The 13,176-nt window shown below is 42.1% G+C and overlaps 1 protein-coding gene across 1 annotated transcript in view; it reads right to left on the bottom strand.

Moving 5' to 3' along the window:
- The window catches only part of NME7 (NME/NM23 family member 7), a 236,223-nt gene that overhangs the window by 68,438 nt on the left and 154,609 nt on the right, over positions 1 to 13,176 (bottom strand). The window contains exons 8-10 of the mRNA XM_040337354.1: positions 12,697 to 12,761; positions 5,339 to 5,407; positions 3,722 to 3,823 (exon numbers count right to left, since the gene is read on the bottom strand). Of these exons, the coding sequence (XP_040193288.1) occupies positions 3,722 to 3,823; positions 5,339 to 5,407; positions 12,697 to 12,761 (236 nt within the window). The remainder of the gene's footprint in view (positions 1 to 3,721; positions 3,824 to 5,338; positions 5,408 to 12,696; positions 12,762 to 13,176) is intronic.

Here is a 13,176-nt window from a genome sequence, read left to right as displayed (position 1 = left end):
GTCTTCTGTAGATATGTGCATCCCGTTCCTATGAATGAACAAGCTAGAAACCACAAACACTTTTCTAGATGCAATATTACATATGATGACAGCAGCCATTATATCTATCAAACATGAGAAAATAAAATGTTTCAACACGTTCAATTACCCCGCTTCCCTTCTGCAAAGCTTCTCAACACTTTCAAAGTACATGCAACTCTAGTATATTGTATACATTTCATGAATAACTGTTTTGTGGCTTATGGTTTAGTCTGGATGTCTTTCACTGTAGGATTCATGGGTTTGATGAGAAAAATACATAACATGAGATAAGCGAATGGAAACATCAGAACCGTTAAAAGCAGAAATCCAGTCTCAGCTGATTTTGTCCCATCTGCTTTTTTCTTCCCCTCAAATTCTCATTGGGGATGATTTACTAAAATTGGAGAGTGCAAAATCTAGTGCAGCTCTGCATAGAAACCAATCAGCTTTCAGATTTTTCTTTTTGTTAAAGCTGACTTGAACTAGCTGAAGTTAGAAGCTGATTGGCTACCATGCATAGCTGCACCAGATTATGCACTCTCCTGCACATTTCCTGTCAGCAAAGAGTGCCCAACTGTCCTTTACATGGCCCTATGGGCTACAGGAGCTGTCAATTTCTTATGGCGGTCCACAGGGAATTTCTTTAATTTTCAGGGATTTCCTCTGACTTCCTGTTTGGCTGTGGGACAGGAAGTGAAGGAAAATCTCAGCAATAGGACACAGATGGTGAAAAAAAAAAATCTGACAGTTGTTATAACTGTTCCTTTTCAATTTTATTGTACAATTTTCCATTAGATTTGCCAAAAGCCATATAATATGAGGTCAAAATTAAACAACTTTCAATTGTATCTAATTAGGCAGGCCCTTGCACTACATAGTTTAAAGTAAAATCTAAAGGAAAATTGTACACGTATGGCCAGCCTTACTCTATCCAAAAAAAATAAGTTTTGCCTATAGTTTTACTTTACGTTTCCTCTCATAAACATACAAGGCAGGGACTGATGTATATGACTCTATGCATACTGTAAAGCAATGTGAAACAAAATCTTGTATTCTTGTAATCTTGAATAGATAACAGTAAAAGGTATTATCAAAAACCATCAACTGCCTACACACAATTGCTGCTAGGCCCTGTAATTTCTACCTTCTGTTTGTACCCTGAATGTACACTAAAAAAGTATTAAAATTATTATTATTATTTTTTAATTATTGCTACTACAATAAATTCCTGGCACATTTGAAAATTATCAGAGAAAAAAAAGAATTGTTGATTCACTAAAACTGAAGAGTGCAAAATCTGGTGCAGCTATGCATGGTAGCCAATAAGGATGAGCTCAGGCGTGTTTACAACTCCACGTGCCCGCCAGAAAGCTGACACTCTGCAGCGCTAATTACAGGCAGTGAGACATTTCCTGATCTACGGCTGCACAGATCGGGAAATATCTCACAACCTGTGATTAGCGCTGCAGAGAGTCAGCTTCCTGGCGGGCACGTGAAGTTGAGAACACGCCTGAGCTCATCCTTAGTAGCCAATCAGCTTCTAACTTCAGCGTGCTTAATTAAAGTGTAAGTAAACCCACCTATCATTTTCAGGCAAGGAAGCTGCCATCTTGGCCTATGTTTAATCTTCAACTGCCATGGTGCTGCACATGTGATCAGTTATGACACCAGCAATTGGATGGTTTGACAGTTTGGTTGAGAGCACAACCAATGTGACAGTTAGCAATCCCGGCATGCCGGAAATGTAACTGCTTTTTGAAACTGTTAGATCGATGGGTTTACTTCCGCTTTAAGCTTTGACAAAAACAATCTGTATTGGTTTCTATGCAGTGCTGCACCAGATTTTGCACTCTCCAGTTCTAGTAAATCAACCCCATTGGTTTCCCAACAAAAAAATATGCTGGCTTTACTCTCAGGAGCCTGCTCACTGACAGGAACAGAGCTTTTGGGAGATGTAGATCTGGAGGTGTGCATATGTCAATAGGAACTGAACTCCTAGTAGCTGTCACCGCATGATTTTTTATAGGCCTGGTGATGATGTCACAAAGAGTAAAAATAAAAATTAAAAAATAAGCTGGTTATTACAACAGAAAGAAGATAAAGGAAAAAATAGAACTTGCTCTAGATGGTAATTGGGAGGTTTTGGGGAAATTTGGGGGTAATAGCTGGAAATTTGGTTAATTTTATTTATCTAGGTAATAAATGTATCAGTAATCAGATATAGCACGTTTACCATGCACAACGTAACTATATTTAGCTATTACAGTAAGATTACATTATACCCACTAAGCAGTGTATTGCCACATTTATTGAAAGACATTCTGTTTAAAGAACTGGACTTCACTTTAGCGTTAACTGCTAGTAACAGTATACTCTGTCAAACTATCCGATTCCTCTAAACTTATAATATCTAATTTATATTAACTAGCCCATCATTTTATTTTTAGAAGATCCATTAGCTACAACACCTGCCACCATTGCTCAGTATTCGCAGGACACTACTTGTTAATGAGATTTAAATTTGCTGAACTTAGAATTCAATTTTCAGACTATACAAACCACTACCCAACTGGCATAGAGCAGAGCCAACATTTTCGCAGCAAGGATACCAGATTTTGCATTAGTGCAAAGTAGCAGAAGATCACTGTCATGGCTGGCTGGAGATAATGGAGCACATGAGCTACTTATTGAAAATACAATCTATTTTTTTTAATAAGTTGTGATATGGGGCACATATAACATTGCTGCTTTGGTGGTAGATGCTTTTTTTTTAAAGGAACACTTTTGAATCAGAACTCTTGGGATATTGATCTGGTCGGTTAAGTAGCAGAGGCGGAGGGGTGTATACAGAGGGGGGGGGCTCTATATAGAGGGGGTTGTTAATCAGTTTCAGCTGCTTTGCTGTTAATTGAAATTAACAACAGGTGCACTAGATGGGCAACAATGAGACAACCCCCAAAACAGGATTGTTTTTTCAGGTGGAGGTGTCTGACATTTTTTTCCCCTACTCATCTTTTCTGACTGTTTTTCAATAGTTTTGCATTTGGCTAGGGTCAGTGTCAGTACTGGTAGCACGAGGCGATACTTGGACCCTATAAAGTTTGCACAGGCAGTCCAACTCCTCTAGGTTGGCACATCAATACGTGTCATTGCCAGAAGGTTTGCCGTGTCTCCCAGCACAGTCTCAAGAGTATGGAGGAGATTTCAGGAGACAGGCAGTTACTCTAGGAGAGCTGGACAGAGTCATAGAAGGTCCTTAACCCATCAACAGGACCGGTATCTGCTCCTTTGTGCAAGGAGGAACAGGATGAGCACTGTCAGAGCCCTACAAAATTACCTCCAGCAGGCCACTGGTGTGAATGTCTCTGACCAAACAATCAGAAACAGACTTCATGGGGGTGGCCTGAGGGCCCCGACATCCTCTAGTGTGCTCTGTGCTCACTGCCCAACTCTGTGGAGCTCAATTGGCATTTTCCATTGAACATCAGAATTGGCAGGTCCGCCACTGGGCCCCCATGCTTTTCACAGATGAGAGCAGGTTCTCCCTGAGCATATGTGACAGATGTAAAAGGGTCTGGAGAAGAGGCCCACAGTGCATCTGTGCACGCGCAGGTTTTTTAAAAAAACAATGACGCCGAAGAGCGAAAGGGGACACAATTCTGAGTAATTATTTCCTCTTTAAATTTACAAGCATACTTACAGGATCTGCTGGTCCGCAAAACTCTCTGAAGGACTTTGGAGCATTTGGTCCCCGAATTTCCATAGCAATACAAGGGCCAGAACACAATTCACTTAGCATTTCCTAGTGGGAAAAAAAAGCTTTCAATAAATAGCTGTTTCATTTGTAAAAGTATACATATGTATGTAGTAACATAATGGATATTTTTCTTAGCTGCCACAGAGACGTTTTAACATTTTTCAGTGTCAACAACTTTCATTACATCTACATTCCTATTATCACTCATTTGCTAACAACTACTGTTCCTAATTGCTGACAGAGATGCCTGGACTTGTCATATGAATACAGAAAACAGGGTAATGCATGATTATCAACAGTTTTGGTGGTTGTCTCCACATGAAATGTAAAGGAACCAACCGTTTTGATAGTTACCTTTACATGAGATGTGAAGGGACTAATGCCGTATACACACGATCGGTTTGTCTGATGAAAACGGTCTGATGGACCGTTTTCATCAGACAAACCGATCGTGTGTGGGCCCCATCGGTTTGTTATCCATCGGTGAAAAAACTAGGATCTTGTTTTAAAATTATCTGATGGGTAAAAAAACGATAGAAAAAAATTATCGTCTGTGGGCACGTCTATCGGTTAAAAATCCATGCATGCTCAGAATCCAGTCGACGCATGCTCGGAAGCATTGGACTTCAACTGATGGTGTGTAGATACAACTCATGAAAGCTGATTTTGTGTTAGTAAAAGACGATTTGCGCTTTTCAGTCTGTTACAGTGTGATGAATGTGCTTACTCCATTATGAACGCTAGTTTTACCAGAACAAGCACTCCCATCTCATAACTTTCTTCTGAGCATGCGTGGATTTTTCACGTCGTTAAAGCCTACACACGACCATTTTTTACAACCCGAAAAACGACAATGTTAAAAACGTTTTTTTTTTTTCATTTTTTTTTGGAGAACCCGAAAAATGCTCTGAAACTTCATTTTTTACAACCCGAAAAATGATCGTGTGTGTATGCGGCATTACTATCGCCCGTGTACACATTCCACAGTGCATAGTAAGTACTACAGCATTTTAATAGATAAAAATGTTATTACAATTGATTTTGATGTTCAGTGGAGCAAGATACCGGTATGTGGGTTTGGTATTGCATGTCAAAAAAAGGGATTAATCCAACAAAGGATCAAATGTAATAAAATATCAAGACCACCAAAAGTTACAAGGGATCCAGCAGGTTGGAAACTGTCCTGTCTCTGCAGATCACAGCAAGTGATGCTTGAATCAAGATGTTTATAGATCTCCAAAGCCATGACATGACTGTCACCCAATATGGCTGATACCAATCAAGCCAAGAAACAATCATGGGCCTGGGATATAAAGGGGCCTCTCTAGACACCAATGAATGACTGATCTAAGTTATAAATTGTATAGGATGCGTTTTGCTACTTACCATAAGAGAATGGTGTTGTGTAAATTATAGCTTGGGCTTCTGAGCCCTGTTAACAACTCTTTTTTTTTTTCAAAAGAGAAAGAAAGCAAATGTGAAAAGAGACCAAAAATATATAATGTTCTGAGAAAAAAAATAAAAACAGCTATAATAAATCTATATATATTTTTTACTTACTATATACTCAGCTGCAACACCTTTGTAAACTTCATAGAATTCTTCAGCATTTGCTTTTTCCATAGTAAACTAAAACATGAAAAAAGGCACAATAAAGCAACCCAAATCAGGTTAAATGATACAAGTTCACTTTTCAATTACATCTACAAGAAAAGCTTGAGGCTTTTATAATAATGACGCAAGATTACAATCTGCAGATCAAAGTAATGACTAATAAGTGCAGATGGAAACCTTTCATATGGAAGAGCAAGGATACAATGTGGAATTCCAGAACAGGCACTTAGTAATGAAACTAGTTTTATTTTATGGCTGCAACTTTATATTTATTTATTACTTTACTTTACCCAAATGTTCAAGCTTCAGACTTTTAAAGTTTAACTTTTCTGTCTGATATGTATTTCCATTGAGTATTGCATATTGACTTAAAGCGGGGGTTCACCCTATTAAAAAAAAAAAAAAAATTTTTTTTTATTCTAGCATAAAATTCGGCATCGTAGCGCGAGCTACAGTATGCCGGTCTTACATTTTTTATCCCCGTACTCACTGTTTAATCCTACCTAGACGATTCCGTCTGCCCACGGGGAATGGGCGTTCCAATCCAGACGGAAACTGGTTGCAGTTAATTTTTTGTAACTTTGCTATTATTTGAATTGTTGTTGCAATTCTCTGCTACTGCAGGGGTCATGCAACCTCATAGGACAGTCAGAGGGGAATGAAAACTCCTCCTACAAGCTTTAACCAGTGCTAGGCCAGACACTGATGGAAGTCTAAAGACTGCTATATGCTGCTAATGAGAAAAGGTATTTATCAGTTTATATTTACTAAAGTAATTGCATTTCCATGTTCTGTGTACTGTGTGACCAGATTGTGTATAGTGAATGCAGGGTCCTTGGGTTAGTAACACTTTAAATGGAATATTTCATGCATATTTTTCTGTTCTGTAGTCTGTCCGGTTGAGGCTTACTGACACAATGCCTGAAACACGTTGCAGTGTTTTCAAGTCAGCACTTCAATAAAACTACATTTATATATAGTCTAGGGATTCCAAATCAATTTTATTGATTTGTTTTACTTTGGTGCCTAAGAAACCTTTCATGCACTTTATCAGGAGACCCGTCACAAGTGGGGTTTCTTTCTGCTCTTGCTTCATTGACAATAATTGCTACCTCAAGCTGAAGTTTGACTAAAAATACATTTTAGTCATGTGGCGGAGTGCTCCTTTATCCACAGTCTTGTGCAAGTCCCTCTAATTCAAACTCCCACAATCCTCTGAGTTCCCAGCATCACCTGACCTCTTGGACACTCCTAGGGGATATCAATTCCGGCTCCTTCTCGTGCTCAGAAACCCTGCCTGATGGGACAGCAGTGACTGGGCAAGTGAGCTGTCACCAGGTGCTGGGTTCTCCCCCATTAAGTCTGGTGTGTGGGCCACCAGCAGTGAGCATAAGAGCATGCAGCATCTATCTAAGTCCCAGTCACTGGAGAGGACTTTGCTACAATCCACGTGAAGAGGCTGTCCATGCAGTGGGGTGGCATATCTTCATTCACAAGAACCTCCTGACCGAAGATAACAGCAGTGCCAGTGTGAAGCCTGTGCTAGCTGTCGATGTACTCCTTCATAAGGTGGACATGTAAGACTTTTAGCTAGATTCAGGTAGAGTTAGGTCGGCGTATCAGTAGATACGCCGACCTAACTCTGAATCTACGCCGACCTAAGTTTAAGTGTATTCTCAAACAGAGATACACTTAAACCTATCTAAGATACGACGGCTTGCGCCGTCCTATCTTAGGGTGCAATATTTAGGCTGGCCGCTAGGTGGTGCTCCCATTGAGGTCGGCGTAGAATATGTAAATCACTAGATACGCCTATTCACGAACGTACGCCCGGCCGACGCAGTACAGATACGCCGTTAACGTAACGCTTTATCAGGCCTAAAGTTATTCCAACAAATAGTTGGAATAGTAATGTTAAAGTATGGCCGCCGTTCCCGCTTCGAAATTCAAAAATTTTACGTCGTTTGCGTAAGTCGTCCGTGAATAGGGATTTACGTCATTTACGTCCACATCGAAATCAATAGGCCCGTGCGACGTACGTTACCGCAATGCACACTGGGAAATGTAGGCGCCCGGCGCACGCCCCCTTAGCCGAATTTGAATTAGGCGCCCTTGCGCCCGCCGCATTTATGCTACGCCGCCGTAACTTAGCAGGCAAGTACTTTGTGAATCATGTACTTGCCTCGCTGACTTACGGCGGCGTAGTGTAAACACGCTAAGCTACGCCGCCGCAAAGTTAGGACACCCTACGTGAATCTAGCCAATTATCTTCTTTTCTCTTTCAGAAGTTGAACTGAACTCAGAAACTCTACTGTCATCTAGTGGCTATTTGTAAAATTGTTCTCATTTCTTGTGTTCCTGTTTCCCCTATGCAATGTTATGTTGAACTTCATTGTTTAGTAAAGTAGAAATTGCATATCACCACCCGTCTGTCTGATAATTTGACTGCTACCACTACACTACACTTGACGTCATGAACGGGATCAGCAATGTCAGTTAATGGTGTGGGCAGAAGCATGACGGCAGAGTCAGCCGGCTGCAATGCTGAAGGAGTTAAACAGTCTACCATTGCTTCTCTATTGCTGGCAAGGTTGCTACCGCATGACCAGATTAGGATTTAGATGACTGGATTAAGAGATTTCGGGGCTTGATATGGTCATATGGGGGTTCCACCCGCACAGCAGACAGATCTGGCAATTACCGCCCTTGACGGGGCAGCAAGGAAGTTAATTCTGCACCTTCCAGCAGAGGACCAGGATTCCCTGGACAAGATAATCAGCCACTTGGAAGCAGTGTACACAAATGGTTGCATTAGCGGGCCTTAGGGCTCATTTTATCAGTAGAAAGCAGAGAGATGGAGAATCCACTCTGGAATTGTAGGATATAGCAGCCAAGATACACTGCAAGGAGAGGCAGTGACCAGGACGCACTGGGTAGAGTCGAGGTAGAAGCCAAATGTTGGTAACGAAAGGTAGCGAAGACGCGGTCGGCAGCAGGAGAGACAAGAGCAAGATATTGGCTGGTGAAGGCACAATATTCTGGTGACCAGGAAGTGCAGAGACATGATTTAAATCAGGAAGTTCATGGGAGGAGCAAAGAGTTCAAGGCAAACAAGATCCAAGACAAGATCATTTTTTTTTTTCCCCTGCTAGAATCACCATAAATCTCCCTAAATCCTTCTAATTTATTCAAGTATACAGCCGGCCGTACATTGGGACAATACACATTCACCAATGTATATTTTCTATTCAATATAGTACCCTTAACAAACAAGTATCTTCCATCGGGATCTATTTCTGTGGCTTCTAGGGAGAACCGTAAGTTCCTATCAAACCCTATTGCAGTTCCCTTTGATCTTTTATTAGGGGAATAACTATGAATCCATGTGGGAAATTCCTTTGAGTTTAATCTGGTCTTTGATGTTATCTTTAAATGGGTTTCTTGCAAAAACACTATATTGGCCGAGAGTCTCTTCATCTCCTGTAGTATCTGATATCGCTTACTTGGGCTATTTAGCCCTCGCACATTGTACGTAATGATCTTTAATGCAGCCATTTATTATATTTCACCTTTTTCTTTTCCCTTTTTTTTTCCCCTCCTCCCTATTCCCCTCCCCCTTTCCCTTACAAAATAGGAAGCACATATCGTACCTCCACAGGACATGAGAGACTCTAGACCCTTTCTCAATAAAAAAAATCTTAATCAAAGTACCATGAGACCACATACACAACATATACCCCCCACCCTCTCCCAACCCACCCCCAACGCATTGAACCTCAATGCTAAAACTTACTTGGTCTGTGCCCATCCAGGCCCCTTGCCGAGTGAGCCTTTCCTCGGGATGTCTGCTATGACCCCCCATTTCCCAGGCCCCGTCTCCTAAAAAAGGGACGGCACCTGGCCCAGGGACGGCATATCAGCTCCATATTTCCCCCCTCCCCAGGCGACATCCATTTTTCCTCTCTCTAGACACTAGACTTACATAAAACCTTTACCAAAAAAAAAGAGATGGGGGATGAGGAGGAAAGAGGCGGGGGACACGCACACCTAGAGGCCTAGAAGCCTCCCCTGTACTCAATCTTCCCGCCCCTCCCTCCCCACACCCCCATACCCCAGAGAGAGCACCCCACATCAATACCAAGCCAAATAGTCTATGCCCTATTCCAATCCTGTTCCCTCCATCTTCTCCAGGCTGGAGGCCTCTTTTCCCAATTGTCTATCTGCATAGGTTGAATATTCAGCCTATTACAGAATTCCTTTACATCTTCAGGGAAGCGGATAACCGCTGAGACCCCCTGGCTCTTAACCGACAGACAAGCTGGAAAACCCCATCTATACGGAATGTCCTTTGTCTGTAGATGACTGGTTAATGGCTTCAGTGCACTTTTCCGTGCTAATGTCTCTTGAGACAAGTCCGAAAACATGAGTAATTTAACCCCTTTGTGTTCCATAGCAGCAAAGTTCCTTGTACTTTGAGATACCAGTTCTTTTTGGTTATACTCTAGGAATCTTACTATAATGTCCCTTGGTAGGTCCCTGTGTGTGTTATATGATTTTTGTATTCTGTGGACCCGTTCAAAATGCATAGGAGTTGTCACCTCCCTTTTTAGAGCTATATTGAATATCTCTCGCAGCACCTCCCCCAATTCTGTATCTTTGACCTCTTCAGAGAGGCCTCTTATACGCAAGTTTTTTCTTCTGCTGCGGTTCTCTTGGTCCTCTAATTTGTAGTGAACATTTCTTATTTCTGTCCAATCCATATCAGCTCTATCTCTTAATTCCATAATTGCATTTTTGTGCTCCTCCAGTTGTTCCTCTATCCCTTCCACCCTCTGTAGTACACTCTGTATATCTCTTCTTGTTGCTCCCATTTCCCCCTTGATGGTTCTTTCTAAGCGTAATATAATTTCTGTCATATCCATCATGTCCTGCTTAGTAGGTGGGGCTTGAGTGTCCTCCGGCGAGGTCTCAGAGAATAAGCTGGGTTGTTGTTGACTCTCAGGAGTCTTTGGGGCATTACTCTGGCTTTTTACTCCCGGAGATTGATTGATTGATTGATTGATCTTTATTTTTCTCCTTCTTCTTCCCTGATGCCTCCCCCTCAATCTGTCCTTTGTTTTTCATAGGTGTCCCAGATTTACCATTTTCAATATCTCCTTTAGGGCTACCCAGTGTCTGATCCAATCCTTCAGACACGAGATAGGACCTCATTGTACTGCGTCCTGACCCCCCTCCCTGCGTGTTTTTTGGGGCCTTCCGAACCATCTTGCCCTTTGACCAGCAGCTGTATATAGGGATTTTAATGGAGTGTATAGATGGAATGTCCACCCCCTCCCCGGCTGACAGAATGTGTATTTCTACTCCTCCTCCTGGGCACACTCTCCCACCAATTGCAGGCTTTTTATGCCTCCAACTGGGACAAGGGCAAACAAGGGATGAAGAGGAACCCTTATACAGTATGTAATGTTCGTTTCCTTTTTTTTTTTTTTCCTGTACCAACTCTATAGCCCAGCTTTCATTCAACAGCTGGAGCCAAGTCCTCAAGAAAATTGGATCAGTATCTCAAAAAAACACTTAGGTTAAATATGCGTTCTTCCTCCTCATCAATATATCACTTCAGGTGCTGCTGTTTATCTCATACAATTTAAGGCCTTTTTTTTTCCACCAGGTCATAGTAGTCCTAAGGCCACTTCTGCTCACACAGGCATACAGTCCTTTTTCCAACACTCCCTGGGGCACATTAAAGCTCTTATATATGCATTTCTCTGCACTTGTATCCAGCATATATCATTTAGCAAGGTAACAGTTCAATAGTACGTTTAGCCAAACATCAATCCTGTTCACTTTCTCACCTCCTCGCTTTCAGCTTCTCACTCACCTCCCCTCTAGAGAATGGTAGTCCGAACGGACACAGGGAGGGAGGAATTCATCCTCTATTACTGGCGTAGGAAGGACTAAACAATGTCTGTTTGGCTTAGCCTACCTGACCTTCTTTCAGGCCCACGGGATCCTCACACCCGCGGCATCTCGTCTATGACCAGACCTGAGGTCGGTATCTGTAGCGGCACCCAGCGGGATCAATGCTCGTAGTCCCCCAGCGGCTACCTCCTCTTCCTCCTACGTCACTCCGCCCGATGGCCAATCCAGGTCACCTCACACCGGAGGCACGTACACCCCCCCAGCGCAGCTGTCGATCTCCGGGAGGTCCACGACCAGACTCCGACACTCCTGCACGGGGGACGCTCGGGATGTCACTCGGGATATCCCTCAGCCGAACACACGGCACCCAGGCCTCCACGCCGCCAGCTTCAACAGGTGGGCCAATGTAGATAGGGCTTAGCAGATATGGCTTAGCACTGATTAGGGGTGGTTTGGCTTCCACATCCCCATATCAAATCACCTGGAGAGGAGCATGGAGCTGCTGCTGCTGCCGTCCTGGATCCTTACGGCGCCATGTTGTTTCCGGCTACGCCCGACGACAGCCACCCCAAGACAAGATCATTTAAGGAATTGTCTAAGAAACTGTCCAGCATTCCAGGTGGCTCAGCAACTAGAGTCACCACCAGACACAGCAGAGGGCCCCAGGTTCAAGTCCAGGTCCTAACAGAAGATTTCTATAGAATAAAGCAGCCTGCTCATCATGGGACATATTTCAATACAGTTAGTGATGTACTAAAGATGTACCGTAGTTTAAAAAAAAATGTTTTTTAGATAAACTGCAGCTTTAATATTAGCCAGAAAACCCACTACTGTGTGACTCTCCTAAACTGGATTTACTTTGTTGCTGTTTCTGACTTCTGCACTCACTGTCGTTTCCCTATGAGACTACCCTTACTGTCCATTGAGAACAGGGGGATGCAGCTGGCAGGTTTTATGCCTGACAAAATGAAAATAGTTTAAGAGAGACACACAAAGGAGTGTTCTCTGGATAATTAGAGTAATACAGACAATCATTCTTTGGAGTCTTAGGCTAGATTCTTACATGTTTAAATGGCTGACAGGTTCACTTTACTTCTCCTTCCTTGTAAGGGGAATTCTCTTTCTGTAACACAAGAGCGATCAAGCTCTCAATCCCTGGATGATATGCTTTTAGAATGCGATCACCGAATGTGTCAGGAACAACTGAATGCTATTGACACTACTGCTTTTCACACAGTACTCTGCTGAAATCACCTTTAGAATTTCATCCTGTTATTTTCTAAGTTACATTAATTTAAAGCTTTTAGCAGCAGTTTAAAACATGCAACTGTCTATATAACAGGGATAAAGTACTTTGGACCTCTGTTTGATGTATGAAATCTTACCATTTGCAGTGCAGAAATTTCAAAGCCTCCATCCAATATGTAATTAATAATTTTTCCTGTTAGGCCTGTATAAAAAAAAACACACACATGACAAATGAGATATGTATGGTATACCAGACATACAGCTATGTTTAAACTCCATTTATGGCTAATCTTTTATTTTGAAAAATAATCACCCAGCAGTACACAAAATAAAAAAGCAGCTCTGGCTGCAATACTCACCTCCTTTCCAGCACTGTCTCTTACAGTAATTACTTTCCACCACTAGATGTCCTCAGTTTTCTGTGTTAAGTGACGCTGGGTGTCATATAACCTGAAAGACTGAGGACATATTATGAGTTCAGGGTGTCATGGAGTAGTGTGGACATCACCATTTGTAGAAGATCAGAGGAGCAAGAGGACAACAAATTCACCATATTTCCTCATTATGTGCCTCTTATTGCTTTAAAAATCCCAGGGCACCAATGGAAAAACTTGATA

This window comes from Rana temporaria, chromosome 2 (genome assembly GCF_905171775.1).
Source record: "Rana temporaria chromosome 2, aRanTem1.1, whole genome shotgun sequence".
In the NCBI taxonomy this organism is placed as follows: Eukaryota; Metazoa; Chordata; class Amphibia; order Anura; family Ranidae; genus Rana; species Rana temporaria.
Note: the sequence above shows the minus strand (reverse complement) of the source record. Positions and strands in the feature narration are given on the sequence as shown.